The sequence below is a fragment of the Polypterus senegalus genome, chromosome 16 (assembly GCF_016835505.1).
Source record: "Polypterus senegalus isolate Bchr_013 chromosome 16, ASM1683550v1, whole genome shotgun sequence".
Classification (NCBI taxonomy): Eukaryota; Metazoa; Chordata; class Cladistia; order Polypteriformes; family Polypteridae; genus Polypterus; species Polypterus senegalus.
In genome coordinates, this window is record NC_053169.1 from 98,824,803 (window position 1) to 98,847,542 (window position 22,740).

The 22,740-nt window shown below is 40.8% G+C and overlaps 1 protein-coding gene across 1 annotated transcript in view; it reads right to left on the reverse strand.

Annotated features, from left to right (window-relative positions):
* Positions 1 to 531: 531 nt before the first annotated feature.
* Positions 532 to 22,740, reverse strand: part of tmx4 (thioredoxin-related transmembrane protein 4) — a 94,357-nt gene continuing 72,148 nt past the window's right edge. Inside the window, exons 5-8 of the mRNA XM_039738130.1 lie at positions 20,027 to 20,072; positions 3,901 to 4,002; positions 3,330 to 3,393; positions 532 to 2,496 (exon numbers count right to left, since the gene is read on the reverse strand). Coding sequence (XP_039594064.1) covers positions 2,246 to 2,496; positions 3,330 to 3,393; positions 3,901 to 4,002; positions 20,027 to 20,072 — 463 coding nt within the window. The 3' untranslated portion in view covers positions 532 to 2,245. The remainder of the gene's footprint in view (positions 2,497 to 3,329; positions 3,394 to 3,900; positions 4,003 to 20,026; positions 20,073 to 22,740) is intronic.

The following is a 22,740-nucleotide window of genomic DNA, read 5'->3' on the forward strand; positions in this document are numbered from 1 at the left end:
GCATTGTTATCACTCTTTAATTTAAAATTGTTCTTTATCAGTATGCTGCTGCTGGAGTATGTGAATTTCCCCTTGGGATTAATAAAGTATCTATCTATCTATCTATCTATCTATCTATCTATCTATCTATCTATCTATCTATCTATACAGTTGTATTGTATGCCGAGTTAGTATTATGACTTTTTATAAAGGTGTTGTTGAAATTTAAAGTAATAACCCCATAACAATAGTAATTATGACATAACACATTCATTGTAATACCACCACCACCATTATTATTATTATTATTATTATTATTATTATTATTATTATTATTATTATTATTATTATTATTATTATTATTATTATTTTTATATATTATTGTTATATATATTATATACTTACAGCAGCTCTTGATCAAGTTATAAGGAATCCATGAGGGACCTCCCATGAAATGATATTTAATAATAATAATGGCGGTATTACTATTACTAGACAAAGTTTACTCCATTGACTATCCATTGTGACCATTCAAGCACTCGGACACAACAGTGAAATGGCGGTAGCTTAAATTTTATTATGGAAAAAAAGAAAAGACAACTGGAAGGAATTTGGGGACAAACATAGAGAGCTGGGACGGACTACAGGGTGGTCTTCATTAGGAACTCCTTCAAAATCTAAACGAGTAACACGTAAACAATAACAATCTCATTAAACACTGAATGTTACACTCCTGTGTCATAAAACATTTTGTATACTTAACAAGTTGCCAATACTCCCAATATACTGCAGGTTAATCACAGAAGGAGAAATGCATTATGTTTCTTATTATCCCAGATTTTAAATGGTTTATAACGAGGACAGATGGCAGTAATGAATTACAAATATAAAACTACTTTCTTTGTTAAAAACAAGCTCTGCGATAGAACAGTTAATGTCTGTACTAATTTCCACCACTAGAGGGAGACTCTAATACAAACAATGGACCAGCCCAGCAGTTGTTGGGTGAGGTTTGTCTTTACAAACTCATTTACAGACACATCTGTGGCAGGTCTACAGTCCACTATTCTTATTTGTTTCAATAAAAGTGAATGCTAAAAAAATATTCAAAAATAAGGATCAAACAATTCAAAATACAAACACTTCTGATAAAATACTGTTGCTGTATCTCTTGCATTCTGTTCTGCCAGAATGAACAAAGCTTTAAAAGACTTTCTTAAAATATAAATAGGTGCAAAATGCTAAACATATTTTCAAACAATGCATACAGAATATAAAAATAAAAATGAACAGATTCACAACTAGAAAGAAAATATGAAATACAATAGCAAAGCCAAGTGATTTATGTTGTCTTTGTATTAACACAACACTGGATGGTGTAAACCTTCACACTCTCCAATGGTCACAATGTGTGTGTGTGTGTGTGTCATACGTTATCATTAGTGACGAGGGAACCCTGCGGAGTTCACGTATCCTCAAATTCGGTGAAATTATGGAATGTTCAGAAACATTTTGAGTGGATTTTTAATGGTGTTGTAATTGTTCCTGGTCACTAGGGAAGCAGCTGTGCTAACCACTGCGCCACCATGCCTCAAAGAACAAAACATGCAGATGGAATGGCAACCACAAACAAAAACTTCATTTTCTTGTCTTTTTTTCTAGTTAAAATTTCCTTTATTAGGTTAAAGTGCTGACTGCCTGCACCATCTCTTGGAATGAAAAGCACAATGCATTTCATTAGTACACAGGTCAGAGACGACTCTGTCATCTTTTCTTATTTCCTATTTAAAATTTCACTTATCAAGTTGCAGGGTTGGTTGCATACACAATTTTGTGGGGTGATGTTTTGTGTATTTGTTAATTTTTAGTGAGTTTCTTTGAATATTTTTGGGCAAAGTATATGTCAATCTGATGTTTTCTTTTTTAGGTCAAGGATTCTAGAAATATGCATCCTGCTTGATGGGGATATATATACACTATATAAATATAAAACATAGTATTATGTTCTCATACTTTCAGATCCCATTACTATATATATATATATATATATATATATATATATATATATATATATATATATATAAATACACACACGCACATAGTATATGCATACAATTTAAGAAATATAAAGTAACAATTCTGAGTACAGTGAAAACTGTATAAAACTATAAAAGCTATGCATTGTAATCATTTTATGAAATAGTCCAAAAGTGGCTTCTTTCTTTGGTCCCCATTGGATAAAAAAAAAACAAAGCACTATTGCTGCTCAGTCGTCTTCTTCGTTCTCCCCCGAATCCTGCTGTTTTCTCTTTCTTACACCACTTGCTGCAATGTCATCATACGAGTTCCTGTGAAGCTCGTCCTCGTCCTCTTGGCCCTCTGTCCCAGATGCCTCATCACTTCCCATGTCCTCTCCTGACGCCTGATCCTCCTGCTCATTGTCCATCTCAGACAGTTTGGTATCTTCTGAAAAGTTACCTGGCTCATCATCTGACGAGAGATTCTTTAAATAGACCTCTGGAGAAAGAAAATAAATAAATAAAAGATACTGATGACATTAAAATTAAAAGCAAGTAACAGTGTGTGACGGATGGTCAGGACCAGTACCCGGCCAGAACGCCGACTGGGTGGAAGGACCGAGGGAGAGAACCTCTTTGGGACAGTATCCTTCCCAATTTTTTGTTGTGTCAAGTTCTGGGAATAATAAATACGGTGCTCTTTATTACTACATGCATTACAAAATACATTCCACTAGATGGCGCACTGCAAACATAAAACCTGAGGTCTACGTTGCTTACTTACATTTGAACCCCATCTTTGACGGGTAACACAGCCAGACCACCTTAATAAAAGGGCAACTGTCTGTGTATCTGTGTGCCTGTCCAGTTGCTGTATCTGTGCCATTCCAACAAATGGTGTATCACAAACATTTCAAGTAATGCATTTTATTACTACAAATGTTTAGCAGGATGTACTGTAATTGTAAACTGCCTTAATAATTATTATTATTATTAATAGACAGCAACAGACAGCATTACTTGTAAGGTCAGTCATGTAATGAATGCCCCAACATCACAAAATGCCCTCAAAACCAGTCACAAAGCGGACATTGCATGCCCGGTTACACTATGGTTAACATTAGGGTTATCTGAGTCAAAGGGTATTTTGTGATTGGTGTCGAGGGCATCACATGATCTACGTCATAGGTGCCATCTGTTGGAAGGACTGAAAATGCACACGACATTTAAATGTGAATCAAAATCACTGATGAACGCTTTCGTGAGCCCTGCCTTCTCAATGTAAATTAAAGTATAACTACACAAGGGTTACACAACGTTAACAGAATTTACCTGTTTTGGTATCTTTACTTTGCGGCTTGGATGGACATAAACAGTCGGCAATTAGTACGAGTATCTGTGAATGTGAAAAAAAGAACAGCCATATTAATCAAAAAAAGAAAAAAAATTAATTATCTATGGAAACTTATTCCTGCCACTCAAAAAAAAAATAATAATAATTGTGGAGTTTTGCAAAAGTATTGCATTATTTCCCAAAGATATTGCCTGTTGCTTCCAGTAAAATTGTCCATACAGTGTGCAGTCAAGTGACAAGAACTGAACAAAAGTCATATTCAAAGTTTCTCCTTCTCACTTGTTGTCACCTGATGACCGGAGCACACGTCTGCCTGGCGACAACTGAGCGCAGCTGGCAATAGTTGCAAAATCACGTTAATACATGATGTTGTTTGAGTGGTGGGATTAAGTTTACATAATTAATAGCATTCGCTACACATAATCCTTAATTCCGAGGATAAAGGGTAGTCTGCGTGCACAACGGGCCAATCAATCCATTCACACTTAGGAGGGCGCCGCGTGCTGAAATTCAAGAAAAGAGGTTACTGGAGTTATGAGGATGACCTACCAGGCCAAAGAAAAGTCCAGTCAGCAGAGTAGCAAAGGCAAAGATGGCGTAGGATCCCCACACTGGAATGTGAAGTTTCTCGGTCAAGTACATGTGGATGTGCTAAAACCAAACAAAGAGAATTCCGTGAGCCATTACCTTCATTTGTTAAGTTACCACGCATGCAAAAAAGTGTGTGAGGACTCCAAATACTTCATAACAGGCTTCACTCTTCATAAAGAGCATTATGGCACCATTAACAGTGTGAACGATCACAAGGCAATTTACAGAGCGAGGTGGGTGCTCTAGCTTTTGTTCAGCTGTTGATCATGCTGTGTCTGCACACTTAAGGCTATACGCAATTTTTATTTCATATGAGACAGCTCATTCTTTGTCAAACTACTAGTGAAGCCTGCACACCATGCATGATATGTGCCAATCCTAAAGTCACCAACCAGAATAGGGAATGCAGACCTCCTCCTCCTCCATGTTGTCCCATGGACCTCCTATTCTGAAGCCTCTAGCAGTACATCCATCTAAGGCTACGTCCACACTGCTACATTATCAAGTGATCTCCGTCCACACTGCAGTTTTCGTATCATTTACATAAGTATGTCTGCCCAAACTAAAATGACCATAAACAAATATGACATACTGCACATTGGCAGCAGACTCGTCGAGTGAAAATCAGACTCCCCTGTGCTTTATGCACTTCCCAAAGTACCAGCGCAGACACACGGGACTCTGAGAGCACATTCACAGAAAAGGAAAAAGAAAGAAAGGAATTCTATAAGGGGCCGCAGCAAATTGCCCACCCGTATCACATTAAGGCGCCAATCACAGCTGTGTGGTGTTATGGGTCCACAGCTCGTTGAGAAAAGGCCATTCATTTTAAATAGATAATCACCGCACCCGAGGCGGCTTCGTGAGGGGGCGTTGTTGTAGCGAGCCGCGGGGCAGTCGTCGATGTGGGCGTTTCTCACCATGTGCACAGGTGAGGAACTGCCCACATTCGTGATTGCTCCCGTGGCTAATGCTACAGCTGGAATGGCCCCTCACGTTTTAAAAGAAGCGCGAGTTGGTTTTGCGGGGAGGTGTACAAGAAACGTTCGATGGGTGAAGAGGTGTAAGGAAACGATCGGAGAGAAAAAGGAAAGGAAAGAGGACAGAGGTTAGAGGGAGCGAGGAAGCATGCGGTGCAGGAGAGACAGACACGTGGAGCGTGCGTGTGGTGAGCGCGCGATCGAGCGCTCATGGCAGGCTGCAAGGAAGCTGGGTGTTAGGCCGACACCCAGGCGCTTGAGTTGAGGTTGCTCCCGCTGAGCGACCATGTAGCGGGAGTGAGCAGGTGAAAGCGACTGGCCGCAGAGAAGCCGCGGAAAGGCAGCGGAAGTCGGGAGACTTGGTGGTTGGAATCCCCAACGTGAGCGACCTGGCCGTTGGTGGAAACCAAGTTCTCCGAGGCTGGGATGAGTGCCATACCGGAGCCAGGGTTCGGGAGGTCTCCAGTCTCATGCGTGTGTTGTAGGAGGGCAGCTGCAGAGAGCGTCTTGCCTGCTGCTTGGCCCAAACGGGATAAGCAGGTGAGACGCTAATAAACGATGCACCGGATTGGTTGTTGGTTTTTAAGACTGCTTCCTAAAGAAGATTTTAACCTCTGGTTTTTAAAGGATTGTTTTTTCTATTGGTTTTAACCTCCACATGTTCTTTTAATGGATTATTTATTTATTGAAGAACTGCACTTTATGAACACTGTTTATTTTGTTGACTGTTTTTAATAAAAGCACTGTTTTGCACTTTTTACCTTCCCCTTGCTCAGTAATTTGCCTCCATTGACTAGCTCACTCGGTTACATTATCGACGGTGTTGGGTTCAAGTGCTTCAAACATCAAAGGGAGCGTGGAGCCAGAACCCACATCGTCACAAGCTGTAAAACTAACTCAATGAAGAAAATAAATAAATGTGTGCGCATGTGTGACTATATTCTCACTGAATTGTGCTTCTGTGTCTCTGTTCTGTATTCTTGTGAGCTCGGCTGCATTCTACATCTTTCCACTTCAGACATACTTACTTACCAACCCAGTAAAGCTCTCGTGCTGATTAATATGGAGGCACCAGGCATACTTACTTACTGACCAAGGAAAGTTCTACCAAAAGACTGATGCAGAGGGAACAGACATACTTACTTGCCTATCAAATAAGACCATCATTCTGAATAAAATGGAGGGACTGGACATACTCACTTACTTCCAGGGTAAAACTCGAGCAACAGACTGATATGGAGGGACAAGACATACTTATTACCGACCCAGTAAAACTCTTAACAACAGACTGATAGAGAGGGACCAGACATACTTACTTTTCTATGCAGTAAGATCTTCAAATTGAAATGGAGGAACCAGATATATTCACTTTCCAACCCAGTAAAGCTCTCATGCTCATTCATATGGAGGGACCAGACATACTAGCTTACCTATCCAGTAAAAATGTTGTGCTGATTAAAATGGAGGGACTGGAGGTACTTAACTATCCGGTAAAACTCTCATTCTAATTTAAATGGAGGATTCAGACATACTCACTTACCTACACAATAAAACTCTAGCAACCGACTGATACAGAGGACCCAGACGTGCTTACTCGCCTTTCAAGTAAGACCATCATTCTGATTAAAATGGAGGAGCCAGGCATACTCACTTACTGACCCAGTAAAACTCTAGCAACAGACTGATACGGAGGGACCAGACATACTTATCACCGACCCAGTAAAAATATTATGCTGATTAAAATGGAGGGACTGGACATACTTTCCTACCTAATAAAACTCCAACAACTGACTAATATGGGGGGACCAGACATACTTACTTACCTATCCAGTAAGACCTTCATTCTAATTAAAATGGAGGCACTAAACATATTCACTTTTCGACCCAGTAAAGCTCTCATGCTCATTCATATGGAGGGACCAGACATACTAGCTTACCTATCCAGTAAAACTTTTGTGCTGATTAAAATGAAGGGACCAGAGGTACTTACTTAAATATCTGGTAAAACTCTCATTCTAATTTAAATGGAGGGTTCACACATACTCACTCACTTACTTCCAGGGGAAAACTCGAGCAACAGACACATACGGAGGGACCAGACATACTTACTTTTCTACCCAGTAAGACCTTAATTCTGATTAAAATGGAGGGGGCAGACATATTCACTTACTGACCCAGTAAGGCTCTCATGCTTATTCATACAGAAGGACCAGACATACATACCATTTAACTTACTTACCTAGTAAAACTCGAGCAACTGACTGATATGGAGGGACAAGACATACTTATTACTGACCCAGTAAAACTATTACGCTGATTGAAATGGAGGAACCAGATATACTCACTTACTGACCCAGTAAAGCTCTCATACTCATTCATACGGAGGGACCAGACATACTAGCTTACCTATCCAGTAAAACATTTGTGCTGATTAAAATGGAGGGACTGGAGGTACTTAACTATCCGGTAAAACTCTCATTCTAATTTAAATGGAGGATTCAGACATACTCACTTACCTACACAATAAAACTCTAGCAACCGACTGATACAGAGGACCCAGACGTGCTTACTTGCCTTTCAAGTAAGACCATCATTCTGATTAAAATGGAGGGGCCAGGCATATTCACTTACTGACCCAGTAAAGCTCTCATACTCATTCACACAGAGGGATCAGACATATTTACTTGCCTATCCAGTCAAACTCTCATTCTAATTGAAATGGAGGAACCAGATATATTCACTTTCCAACCCAGTAAAGCTCTCATGCTCATTCATACAGAAGGACCAGACATACTTAACATTTAACTTACTTACCCATTAAAACTTTAGCAACAGACTGATATGGAGGGGCCAGGCATACTTACTTACCTCCCCAGTAAAAGTCTTGTGTACACATAATGATGCCAGGGCACTAAGGCACAGTGCAGCCCCACTGTAAGGAGGCACTTACCCAGGGGTCCTACAGTTCTGACGTAGTAAACATGGGCTGACGGAGTGAGTGTTTTGGCCAGCGCTAGAGACATGTATGTGTGCTCAGACAGAGATTAAAGGGATCAATAGATCAGCAATGAAGACACATGCCTGTAAAGTTCTTCCTGTTTAATTTATTTATTTTTTTAACTGTTCATTTTTCTTATAGATTCTCCGCTTCTGCACATTCTGCCTCTCATTTCTGTCTTTAATTTTAAATGAGTCTGCTGTCTCCACATCTGTGCTGTCACTCAAAGCACTCGGCGAGGTGCGCTGCTCTTACTGCAAGTTATCGACTCCTCGATAATAATGAGGTCCACTGACAATATTACATTTTATTTAATTCATTTTTTCTAACGGTTTACCAGGGAGGAGACTCTGCTGGATCAAACAAAGGTATTTGGTGGTAACAAGATAATTTCATGTCTGGAAAGTAGCCTTAAATTTTCTTAGTGAACTTTACAACAAACAGCATCGCAGATCCCTTCAGAGGAACAGTAGAGCGCAGTGACATACGTGTCACTCTAACTAAAGCCCAGACAGATTAAGGATGTCACAGTGACTAAACAGTGTCAAAGGTTTTACTCACTTGTCACACTTTACCTTTTGAAATGCAAAAAAAAATGCTTTTAATCGTTGGCATTTTTAGCAAGGACATTGTGGTGGGACCAACTTAAACTGCTTCTATATGTGTGCAGACTTCTCAAATATCAACACTATCAACTTACGTAACAAATCACGTCTGTCCCTCTTTGTTACTTAGTGATAAGGATAACGAACCACGGGATCACTGTGAGCTTGAAATACCAGGAGATGAGAACGAGAGGCCGGTGGACAAAAGAAAACAAAACAAAAATTACCGAATACGCCACCTAACTGCCCGACCACCTTTGCCGCTAACTTATTCACAAAAGAATGGTTTTCGAATTGATCGACAGAGGGGTACTGAGCATCAGTGACACCCAGAGGTAATTGGCTTGACCCCCAAGTTGACGTGCAGTCACGATAATCCTAACCAATAGGGACACACAGAGCCACTGGAACTAATAGATGGGGAATGGATCACGTGACAACTCGATGGCAGTCATGTGACAAAACAGGTAAAACTCAAAATACAGTTGTGAAATGCAGCAATTACTGAGTAATATTTTAAAATAAGCTCATAAAGCACAGAGAATTTATTAATTTAGGTATGTTTACAAGCCTCTAATTTCACGCCGGTTGCCTTGCTCTCTCTCTCAGGGGTGGGGGATCGATTTGTCCTTAACTCAATTTTTCTTTTTGTAAAAACTTGATTGATTTGTATGGAGTGCAATAAAATTAACAAAAATATCATAAAAAAAAAAAACAATTCAGCAATTACTAGTGAGACATGCAAGTTCACATGTCATTTTCATCACAAAAGTCAATCCAACAACTTGACGCTGGTGCCTGGCATGTCTATGTTGCCATCAGATCATTATGATAACCTCTGAATTAATCAGACAAAATAAAATATGCAATACCAGTAATGGCGAACTGCGCGATAACGCGCAGTGAATACACTTGACTTGACTATTCCTAGTTCTCATCCTCTTTCTCTGTACGTTTATCATTCGTTTGCTCAGAGGTTGATGTGCTTGCTGAGCGGCCCACTTCTTCTCTTCTTCCATCGCCATCTTTTCACGTTCAAACTGATTAAGTCAGTGTTTGTGTTGCAATTACTTAGTACGTTTTCTTTAATTTTTCACTTAAGCTGCCACTTAAGTGTTCAATCGGCCTCAAGAATGATTTAAGATATGAAGAGGTAGGGGAAGTGATGGTGAAGGTGGTAGGGGTGAGAATGGCGCCTGCACGCATTTGATTCTACGATAAAATAAAATAACAGTAAAAAGAGGAATAACCTTGGAGGTCAATCATCACCTTGAAAGTGGACAGTAGACGTCACGTAGTACTTGTGTACCGAATTTCAGGTCAAACGGTGTGTGAGTGACGGGTGATTTTAAAATCCTAGACATAAACGAACAGCCACGGTGGGGTATTATATAAGAAGACTAGCCATCCCCGCGGCTCCGCCCACGTATTAGTGACACAGTACAGTGACGATGGTCCCGCCCAGCTCCCCACTCCTGACGTCACTCTTCCCCCTCTCCTCGGCCCGCAGCCTCCATCTCGGATTAACACGAATATATCACTCCTGCAAGCAAACTATGATACTTAGCGCAAGTCGCAAAATCAACCGGAATGTTCAAGCAAATTACAGAAAAAAAGATCTAAATCCGTTAAGTAGTTCTCTCGTTTGCTAGCTAAGCGGAGTTAAGGTTACGCCCCGAGGCACAGGCGTGAGTGCGGGGGGCCCCACAGCCCGATGAGTCTCTCTCGGTTTCATGCTAATAACTTGGTACAGCAAGTGAACTATGATACTTAGCGCGATGAGAGAATCAACGGAACGTTCAAGGAAATTACAGAAAAAAACCCAACCTAAATCCGTTAAGTAGTTCTCTCCTGAAAAGCGGACAGACGTACAAACAGGTCTAAAAAACTATAAGAAATTTCGAGCTAGGAGCGCAAAATTTTTAAAACCATTTGTTAGTGAGCACCTCTGGGCTAAGGGTAACCTAAATTCCAAATTTCAAGTCCCAAGTCCTCATGGTTCGGGAGATTTCGTGATGAGTGAGTCAGTGGTATTTAGCTTTTATATATATACTAGACATTAAGCCCGTTACAATAACGGGCGCTAGAACAGTAAGTAGTGCATAAACATTAGTAGGAACAGTCGATATTAAATGGCAAGGGACCTTGTATGTGGCTGTAATATGTGTCACTGTATTGTGTGCCTTTCATTTTCTCTCTCAGTAATACTGGTTTGTATTTCTGTAAAATGTCTGTAATTTTGTCGGACAGTAATACAGTGGAACCTCGGTGGAACCAAAGTAATTTCCCCCATAAGATTGTATGTAAATACAATTAATCCGTTCCAGACCGTATGAACTGTATGTAAATATAGATTTTTTTAAAGATTTTAAGCACAAATATAGTTAATTATACCATCGAATGCACAGGGTAATAGTAAACTAAATGTAAAAACATTGAATAACAGAGAAAACTAACACTGCAGCCTTACGACCCGCTCGCTAAAAACACCTTTTTTAATGAGTTTTAAGCACAGGGAAAAAAATGAACAGTTGAAAAATCTGAAATTTAATAAACCACCAAGAAAAGTAACATTGCAACAATGCAAGCGTGCGCCTGTGTGTGTGTGTGTCTGACTCTGTGGCGGGCCTGTGTGCGTGTGTGTGGTTTGTGTGTGTCTCTCACGCTGTCCTGCCTGTGTCTGTGTCTGTGTGTGTGTGTGTGTGTGTGTGTGTGTGTGTGTGTGTGTGTGTCTCTTGCATGGGCCTGTCTGTCTGTGTGTGTGTGTGTGTGTGTGTGTGTGTGTGTGTGTGTCTCTCGCGCGGTCCTGCCTGCGTGTGTGTGTCTCTCGCGCGGTCCTGCCTGCGTGCGTGTGTGTGTGTGTGTGTGTGTGTGTGTGTGTGTGTGTGTGTGTGTGTGTCTCTCTCTCTCTCTCTCTCTCTCTGCACACACAGGGAATGCACAGGAAGAGACTGAACACGTGTCGTGTGGCCCCGCGCATGCGCACATCACCAGAAGACACACACACACGGACACCTGGACGCACACAGGGATTTTATTAAAGAGGATGCTGTATATATATATATATATATATATATATATATATATATATATACAGTATAATATACATTCAATGCAGTGGTTCTCAACCTGTGGGGCGGACCCCCTTAGGGGGGCGTGAAGTAACAAAAAGGGGGGCGCGAAGATGTGAAAAAAAGAAAACAAGAATGAAAAATATGAAAAAACATCTGTTGAAACCAAAACAAATGAACTTAAACTACATTCTGATACTAGAACAATAAATATAGAGTTAGATAAATGTCGATAAAAGTTAAGTAGGTATAATAAAATATGCATCTACATTTCAAAAAAATGTTGTGCATCTAGAGCGATTAAAACTGTTATGAAAACCCGGGTCACAAATACGTAAAGGTTGAGAAACGCTGATTTAATGGTTAAATAAACTGAGAGCCTCACAACCACCCACTGCCCAGGAAAATTGAATAGGCATGAAATACCTACAGTGAAACGGCCAACACCTGAAGTTTAGGATCAAATCAGTTAAAAAAGGGAAAGGACGCAATAAAAACCAAAAGGATACAGTGGAATGGGAAAGTATTCAGACCCCTTCACTGTATTATGTTATAGATTTCATTTTAAGTGGATCCATTTGCCACTTTTGCCTATCAATCTACTCTCAATAACCCATAATAATAATAAAAGTGGGACCAAATTTGTGTCACTGTGAGATGTTTGAGTCAGTTAGGACCGGTTTCCTCCTGTGAGATGCGTGATAAATATGGACAGAGGTCTATAGTAGTATAAACATCTCGTCCTCTCACCCCTCCTGGAGCACAGGCCATCAAAAACTACCCATTGGTTCTGTTCTGTCACCGCCAGTTGTCTCCATCCTAACCCCCATGCTATTTCCCAGGTCTCTGCACCCAGTTTTTCTTGGTGTCCCTTGAGGGCTGCAGGTCACAGCCTGCTTTGTGAAGTTTGCACCTGGTTCTCCCAGAATGTGACCCAACCACCTCTTGTAAGATAAAGAACTTAGGGTTGATTATTGACTCGGACCTACATTTTAAATCACATATTAATCAGATTATCAGGACAGCATTTTTTTATTTAAGAAATATAGCAAAAAATAGACCCCTTATAACTTTGCAAGATGCTGAAAAATGAGCTCACGTTTTTGTTTTTAGTCAGCTAAATTTACTGTAACACACTCCTGTCAGGACCACCCAAGAAAGACATCAATCGGTGGCAATGAGTGCAGAATGCAGCTGCTAGAATCTTAAAGAGGAAAAGAAAATCTGCACACATCACACCAGTCTTGGCGTCATTACACTGGTTACCTGTGCCATTTAGAATTGACTTTAAAATACTGTTGACAGTTTACAAAGCCTTCAATCATCTCGCTCCATCCTAATGCCTCTTACTGTACCCTTAGATCTTCAAATGAGGGTCTTCTTATAATTTCAAGAGCTAAACTTAAAAGAAGTGGTGAGGCGGCCTTCTACCGTTATGCACCTAAAATATGAAATACGAGTTAACCAGGCAAATACGGTGGAGCACTTTAAAACACTGTTAAAAACCCGTTATTGTAACATGGCTTCCTCATAGTTTCACCTTAGTGTAACCCTGGTATTCTGTATATGCATTGAATTATCGTTTTTATCATGGCTCCGTGATCCATAGTAACACCTACTTTTCTCTGCTGTTCTTTTTCTGGTTTTCTGTGGTGGCGATCTGTGCCCCCACCACCTGATCAGGGCACCATGCAGTCCCTACATTGATGGATTGACGGCCAGAGGTCCACATGACCATCATCATCATCTAATTCCTCCATGTGAAGTCTGTAAACCATGAGGACTTACTGAGATCATATATGTTAGGTGGAATGCCTAGTGGGGGCCGGGTGGTCTTATGGCATTGGAACCCCTGCAGATTTTGTTTTTTTTTTTTATATACAGTATCGTCCTGGCCATCGGACCTTGCTTTATTATTTGTTACTTAGTATCGTTTAATCTTATTCTTTTCTTCTTTCTTCATCTTGTAAAGCACTTGGAGTGACATCATTTGTATGAAAACGTGCTCTAGAAATAAATGGTGTTGTTGTTCTTCTTCTAAGTATTGTTGCCTACTTCTCTGCCACAGCTCTTTGTTGCCGATGGTCTCTGGCCAGTGGATTCGCAGGATGTGGTGTTGGCAGTCATTTGTGAAGGTCCGGGTCCCCCTTGAAGTGGCCTTTGTTGTCCACCATGTCTGCGGTCTGTATAGTAATACTGATTTGACGTTTGTATCGAACGATTGCAGTTTGGTGACTTGGCTAACCGTTTCGGAGTTCTGCATATTCCTCATTTGAGTAAACACTCTTCTTTCCTTATTGATCCATGCCTTGATGTCAGCTTCTGCCCCGTCCATCTTATCCACCACACTACCCAGTGTGATGGACATCCGGCGGTTCTGTCCGGCCGGGACGTCCCAGAAAGAAAAGAATGAAGGAAAGGAAGTCTTTTCAGGACACTGCATCACCCGGGATGCTAGGTGGCAGCTCCCCTGGACGGCAACAGTTCCCCGGATTCCCTCAAAGCATCCTGGGACGTGGAGTCTATTTCCTCAGTCCTGGGGGACTACTACTGTTACAACAACCCAGAAGTACTTCGGAGTCATGAGGACGGAAGCCCGCAATATTTCCGGGCTACTTGAGGACTAATGATGTGTTGTTTGACTCGGAAGAAGAGGAGGAACACTTCTGGGTTGAGGACTATTTAAAGGACTGGTTGAGACCCAGCAAAGAGAGCCGGAGCTGGGTGGTAGAGTGACGGATGCTGCTAGGAGTAGTGGAGGATTGTGATTATTGATTATTGTTTATTGTATAATTATTGAAGAATTGTGGTGAGTGTGGAGCTTTGTGCACAGTATTTGAAGAAAATATTAAAAGATTCTTTTTGGTGCTTTTACACGTGTGCCTTGGACGTCTGTCTGGTGGGTTTCACGGGGCAACAGCGACCCCTAGCGGCCACACCAGTTAGATGAAGGATTCTATTTCTTCCAGTGGTTGATTGTCCAACATCACATTCAGAGTTGATCTTCAATAGCGTGTTCACATTAAGCCCCACGTGTGTCGAGATGCCGAGCAAATCTGAGGCTTCTTCTTGTATCTGTCGGATGGCTAAGGGAGAGGAGTGTGAGGTCTTCTGCTAAAGTCATAACATCCAACGGATTCTGTTTCTTATCTTGTAAGTCAAAAAACTGTGACAGAAGACCACCCTGTCTCTCAATGCTAGAAACAGAATCAAACAATAGATGGATGTCGGTGGCCATCAGTGTTCAAAGATATCAAGCACTGTAAGCTCTCCACGCTGCTGTGTTCTTATAAGGGGACAGGGAAAATGAACGCTGCCATCAGCACGGATCCAAAAATAACGACGCGTGAGGTGATGAAACAGCCATTTTTAACCCAAAAAAAAAAATAAAAATACACCACAATTAGTAACGGTACTGAGTTAATGGATGCTCATGTTGCTGTTCTCAAAGATAAGTCAAAAGCTTGCTGATCACAAGAGAAAAATAAATACAGAAGCACAAATAAAGAGCCACCCCTTGTAACTAAGGGCTACCGATCAAGGACAACGGCAGCAATATCTTCGGCATAATAAAGCCATTAACCTTCCGTGGAATTGCTTTCATTTATCAGGCGAATGCTTTTTTGAGTGATTAATAAACTGCTGTCTGCTGCCTGGTCTACAGTGCAACATTAACAATATGTCAAGTTTTTTAATCAAATGTTTTATTTTATAATAAAACAAAGAAAAAAAAATACACAAAACTAATGCACCAGTAGAAATGCAACTTCACAGGACCCCCACCACCAAGTTAACCGAGGTTCCATAAGGAAAGGGCAGGGGTACAGAGCCCTTTACTATTATCGGTAATCTTTGGCAAGCAAAAGCAAAATAGTTTATGAAAAAGCGCAATGGTTTTATGATCCTTTTGATCCTTCTTTCATTACTTTAACATGGCTTTCTCAGAGCTTCATCTTAGTTTAATCTTGATGCTCTGTATATGCATTTAATTATCAATATCATTCCTGGTGGCTCCGTAATCCATCCTAACCCCTACTTTCTCTTCCATTCTTTTTCTGTTTTTCTGTGATCTGCACCACCACCACCTGATCAAAGTACCGTGATGTATCTACAGTACATTGATGGATTAAAGGCCAGAAGTCCACATGACCGTCATCATCAAGTCCTTCCATGAGAACCCTGAATACAATGAGGAATGATTGTGTGGTCATTTATGTTAGGGGGGCTGGGTGGTCTCGTGGCCTCGGAACCCCTGCAGATTTTATTTTTTTCTCCAGCCATTTTGTTTTTTTCTGTCCTCCCTGGCCATTAGACCTTACTTGTATTCTATGTTAATTAGTGTTCCCTAACTCTATTTTCTTATTCACTTTGTCTTTATTCTCTTTCTTCATTATGTAAAGCACTTTGAGCTTCATCATTTATATGAAAATGTGCGACAGAAATAAATGTTGTTATTCTTTTTTTTTAACAGAAAACGGTAACACTTTAGGTCAGATATGGCAAAAATGCATCTACTTTTAAGTAAGAAGACCTTAAGAAAGTCTTCTGCTGGTGTTAATTAACACAAACAAAGCGCCAGTAAGGTGGTCTGCTGTCACTATGACATGGACTGCTAAAATATCTTCACTTTGGATGAGTCACAAGTGGATTACGGTTGCTTACTTCCAAATTGGGTTGCTCTCTTATGTGAATTTCCCCTTGGGATTAATAAAGTATCTATCTATCTATCTATCTATCTATCTATCTATCTATCTATCTATCTATCTATCTATCTATCTAATCCTGCCAACTATGCTATCTATCTATCGAATCCTGCCAACTACGCTATCTATCTATCTATCTATCTATCTATCTATCTATCTATCTATCTATCTATCTATCTATTTAATCCTACCAACTGCGCTATCTATCTATCTATCTATCTATCTATCTATCTATCTATCTATCTATCTATCTATCTATCTATCTATCTATCTATCTATCTATCTATCTAATAATGTCAACTACGCTATCTGTCTATCTACTATATAGTGCCTTTCACATCTATCTATCTATCTAATCCTGCCAACTATCTATCTATCTATCTATCTATCTATCTATCTATCTATCTATCTATCTATCTATCTATCTATCTATCTATCTATCTATCTATCTATCTATCTATCTATCTATCTCCCATCAGCGTACACACAAGAAGGAAGATTGTCAGAGATGGACAAATGGATGGAGAGCATCATTGTCGGATCGGCGGACAGTCATGAGTTTGAGTAATTTACACCGCTTTGCCAAGATCTGTTTTCACTTTGACATTAATCTCCGTTGCGCTAGTCCCGAGTGTCACTCAGGTAACCATAATAGACGCATCTCACGTTAAGCGTTAGGCCCAAGGATTACTCAGGCTGTAAAAGTGCCAACAGCATTAGTGCCAAGCGTCTGAGGTAGGGATTTGCACTGGCAGAAGGTTGCCGGTTCGAATCCCGTAAATGCCAATAGGGACTCTGCTCTGGTGGGTCCCTGGTGAAGGCCCTTAACCTGCAATTGCTCCGTACCAGGTATGACGCTAATCTGCATCCACCCCTGTATGTAGGCCCTCCAACCTGCAGGGAAAAACTTTGGGGTTGGTGGCAGAATTGGCACTCCAGCCACCATAAAAAAACCTCACACATCTGAACTAGTGTGGTGCTGAGGTATCACCCATTGCATGGCTGCACTCGGGTCCTAATCTGGATCCTGAGTTGGTTTGTCATGTGGTGGGTGCGGCAATGCACTGTATCAGTGCCCGCTCCTAACCTGTCCTGTCCTGTTACTCAAGCAATGGTATGGGGGCTTCATGGTAAGTGCCAGGCTTGAGAATTACCTGGGCAACTATGTTGGCAAGTCTTACGTAGCATGAGGCTGGAGCATTACCCGGGCAACGGTGTAGACACCTAGCCTCATTATGGTGTCCCATAAGAAACGCCTCTCATCAACAGTCTTCAGGCAGTGGAGTTGGAACGGTCAGTGAAACCCAAAGTGATCCTGATGGATCTGAACTCGCTCATACGCAGTGTGCTGTTCATATTATTATTATTCATCATTATCATTTGCTTCATTAATACCATTTCTACAGTTTTGAGTTTATGCCTCTAGTGTTTCGCATGTTTAACAGTAGGAAGATGAGATTTAATAAAAATGTTGTTTTTCAAGCCCGAAAATGCAACACTTTTTTTACACATGTTTTTGAGAAACAATGTAACGCTACGGAGGTTCAAGATTCGCTCTTCATTAATCAGTGTCAAAATATTCAAATGAAATCTACTGTGACTCAGCATTGTATAATAACAAAAATGTAAAAACGTCCAAGGGAGTGATAACATTTTAATAGGCACTTAAATCTATATTGCAGTGGCACTGACACTCTATCCAGGGTTGCCTTCTGAGCTGCACTCAGCGTAACCCTAAAAAACAAATCAATAAGCGTTACACCGTAATGGCCACAAAGAGAAGATTGCAGACGTTAAAAAGTGCGAAAATGACCTTTCACATTTCAGTTGTTTTATAGCCGCTTACCGCTGAGACGTGTAAATCAATCTCGTGAATGAACGTCTTGCTTGCCGTCGTATCGCCGGTGTTACACTGAAGGCTGCTTTGATTGTGTTACGTATGGAAATGCAAGATTAAGCAGATAATGAGCCCTGAAAACAACTGTTTATTTCTTTCCTCCATTCATCACAACCACATGCCAAGAAATAACAGAAAAGACAAAAAACAAAAACAGCATGCGAGAACGGATCCTCCCAGAGAAATGAGCAGCACCATTTACTGGCAAAAATTAATTGAACGGAGTCCTAAAACAAATCCATGGACTGCAATGCATGAACCAGCCTCAGAGAAGCAGTGAGCCACTCCATCACGGGGACCACACATTTTGGATGTTCTGCCTGCTAATAATAGAAGAGATGCTTTTAAATCAGGCTGAAGACTGAGGCCTTTAGTCTGGCACACCCTGACTAGAGCTGCTGGCTAGCTGTACATACTGCCTTTCTGATTGTCACTCATTTGTACACAAATAGAAGTCATACGGTGTTTTTAATAATCCTCCTCTATTCTGTTTACCTTGCATGTGGCACTTGGTGCAGGCTGCTCTCCTATCTAGTGAAAAGTCATCTCGGAAAAAGGAGCGCTGGAATCATCTGATGGAAAGAGTCTCTCAGCAGATTGGACGGCCAGCACAGACTCCACTATAGAAAACCCGGGAGTAGGTAGGCAGAGATTTGGCCGAATTCTCCAGGGCTCTGCAACTTTTACAGTATGACTTTCACCTCCTCCATTGTCATCAATTAATGAATGGATAGATACTGTTGGTTTGCGTTAATGTTTATTCAGTTTCTACCTTGTTCTCTGTGTGTTTATAATTCTTTATTTACAGAGCCCTCCATAATGTTGGAGATAAAGACCCATTGTTCCTTGATCTCCCCCCCGCTCCATGGATTACAATTACAAATCAAACACTTTCAGATGTGATTAAAGCGCATGTTGTAGATTTGCATTTACGGGGAGTTGCAGGCATTTTGTCTGGTAGAACATCTGCAGAATCTTATTACAGATGTTGAAGGGTGCCAGCCTTCTAATGAAGTATAGTTGGCTCTGTCCTCTCTCAGTGACTATCAGGACTTGTTGCAAACTGGTAAGGAAGGCAGGCTCTATTGTAGGCACGGAGCTGGACAGTTTGACATCCGTGGCAGAGCGACGGGCGCTGAGCAGACTCCTGTCAATCATGGAGAATCCACTGAACAGGATCATCTCCAGACAGAGGAGCAGCTTCAGCGACAGACTGCTGTCACCGTCCTGCTCACTGACAGACTGAGGAGACCCCACACTATGAGAATCTTCAGTTTCACCCGGTGGGGTAAACGTTAACATAATACAAAGTTATTGTCTTTATACCAGCATTGTTATCTCTCTTTAATTTAATATTGTTCTTTATCAGTATGCTGATGCTGGAGTATGGGAATTTCCCTTTAGGATTAATAAAGTTTCTATCTATCTATCTATCTATCTATCTATCTATCTATCTATCTGTCTGTCTGTCTGTCTGTCTGTCTGTCTGTCTGTCTGTCTGTCTGTCTATCTATCTATCTATCTATCTATCTATCTATCTATCTAATCCTGCCAACTACGCCATCTATCTAATCTAATCTAATCTTATGTTATCTTAACCTGTCTTGTCTCTCTTTGTTTCATTTCATTTCATTCTGTCTTGTTATTAGCTGCAACCGAGAAGGTGAATTTCATGTTTTCTTGCCTAAACCTGATTAAGTAAAGCAACCTTGAACCTCGAACCCTTCACATCGGCCCTCCAGATCTGGTTGGCTTGACTTCCCCTTGTGATGTGTCAAGAACTTGCCTGTGAATGCCACTTATGGAAGAAATACAGCAGAGCTTACTCACTCGTATCCAGACAGACAGGCGAAAGAGACCAGCCATTGCCATCATCCTGTTAGAAAGACACCAATGATAAAAAAATAAAAAAATAAAAAAGCAATTAGAAGAGAATCTCAAAGAGAATCCGATGTGAGAAGGAGGAGGCAGGCTTTACAGCTATTCCTCCAAATTTAAATAACGTTGTAAAATGAAAACAGAAAACTTCATTCCATTGAGTCACAGCACAAGAGGGCATATTTAATAAATAATTAAAAAGGACAGGATTCCAACACTCGGCTTCAATAGCACGGAAACTGTCACTGCGTTAATTCACAAGGGTATCATTTATAATTTATTCTTGAAAGACTTTAAAATACTAAGTAAAAGTTCACAGCTCATAACTTTCGTTATTAAACTATAACCATCAAATAAATAAATTAGTGTGCAATTAGAGCTGCTATTTCAATGAAGCTTGGCCATCATATACTTTATTAAAATTTCAAATGAATATTAGGAAAATATTTGACAAAACAGTTCCATAAGGAGATATCAATGACAGAATAATAATCAAGGGAACACTGGAAATACAAATAAGAAATCAACTAACACTTCATTAGATCTTTTATTTATTTGCATTTATCTCACATTTACTTCACTTATTTAATGCTTTTTAAACTGTATGATATTGAGCTAATACAGGAAACTAAAGACAGTGGCGTGAAAAAGTATTTGCCCCTCAGAGAGGATGTGCAGCAGCGTTATTCAAAATGGCACTCAGTTCTGTTTTACTACCTCCAGAGGGTCCGCAGTGCACCCCGCATAACTGAGCCTGTTTTTTTAATTAGCTTCTTGATTCGGTGGTCCTCTCATGAAGTGATATTACTGGTGTAGTAAATCCTACTGGCCTTCACAGAGTTGTAGAAAATGTGAAGGATGTGACTTCCCACATTAAAGGAGCGCAGTCTCCTAAGGAAAAAAAAAAAGAGTCTGCTCTGCCCCTTCTTCTCTGCATTACAAGACCAGACTGTCACTAGCGTGGACCCCCCAAGTATTTGTAGGAGTGCACCACCTTTATATCCACTTCCTGAATAAGCAGCTCTTTGGTTTTGCTGATGTGGAGTTCCAGGCAGTTCTCAAAGTTCTCCACCGACTCCTCTCCCCTGTCTCAGACCCCATATCAATACCCACCACAAGTGCAGAATCATCTAAGAAGTTCTGCAAGTCACCTGACCTGCTGTTATATTTCTAGTCTGAGGTGTACAGAGTGAAGAATAAAGGAAATGGGCCTGTTCCCTGTAGTGCTCCAGTGTTGCTCAACCAGTCCTTGAACTTCACAAACTGCAGTCCATCATCCAGGACACCACAGGCTCAGCCACCTGCTTATCTCTGAGCTGACCCCTTAACTGGGATGTCTGGATGTATTTGAAGGCACTGGAGAAATCCAAAAACATCATCCTCACAGTTCGGCAATCTTTGTCCAGGTGACAAGACAGAGGATTTCACCAATCCTTTCCTGACAGGCAAACAGTGGATCCAGGTGGTCTACCACAAGAGGACTCACGTAGTCCAGGACCAGCCTCTTAATGGTCTCCATGATGGTCATTAGCTTAATGGCTACCTGCCTCCTCCAAGATGCAGGATGTTTTCCACAGCAGTGGCACTTTCTGGAGCCTTCAGGACAGACTGAACAGGTGACAGAGGGCACCACAACCACATACCCAACACACCTTGACCCACAGGTAGTCTCAGTCTTACTTGGCCTGCTGGATTGATCCATAATGCCTAAAACAATGAGGTGTAATTAAAAACATTCAAGCCACCTTTACTAAAAAAATGGCTTCATCTGTAAAGGAGAAAAATCAGGAGTGCTCTCCCCTAGACTTTATCGTATACTCAGATATGGGGATGGATATTTGAGGAGTAAACCACAAGAGAATCATATTTTTATATGATGTACATTAAAGAACCATCAACAACAAATCAAATCAATTTAATAGTATATTGAACAATAATTCTAAAAGTAAAGATGAATAAATCAGACTGTGAAGCTGCATGAATAAAAGATAAAGTACCACTTCTGGTTAGCAGCAATAGCTCAAAAGTTGCCTGAAATCTACATTTTGTACCCAATACTTGTATGCAAAATTTGGTTGACCTGAGTGAAAGCGCACTCAAGTTATCGCACACACACAGACATAATTTCAAAAATGGTATTTTCGACTCAGGGAGGTCTAAGACATCGATATTCATGAAAATCTAGAAATGGAATTTTTGGAGGATTCCAATACTTTCCGGATACTTTGTATACAAGAAAGTCAGGGAGGGCTAAAATGCCGAGATTCTGAATCTTGGGACGATTCCAATACTTTCCCTATACTATATACGAGAAAGTAAAAATAGTATTTTCGGACTCAGGAAGGTCTAAAATGTCGAGATTCATCAAAATCTCAAAGTCTAATTTTTGGACGATTCCAATACTTTCCCTATACTTTGTATATACAGATTTGGTGACTCGATACTGTGACAGGCCCATTTTTCTGGGCGAGTCCACAAGTGCCGACTGACTTTTTATTCTGAATGTCGTGGTGTTACCTGCACCCTGCCGCTGCCCGTTGGGTGCCTTCACCCCACCTGCCTCTCACTTGCTTTTTAGTGGCTGCGTTTACAACTTACTATCCTGTGAAGAACCTTCGCACACAGCTGTCAGTACTAGTCTGAAAAAATGACAGCAGTGCAGATGA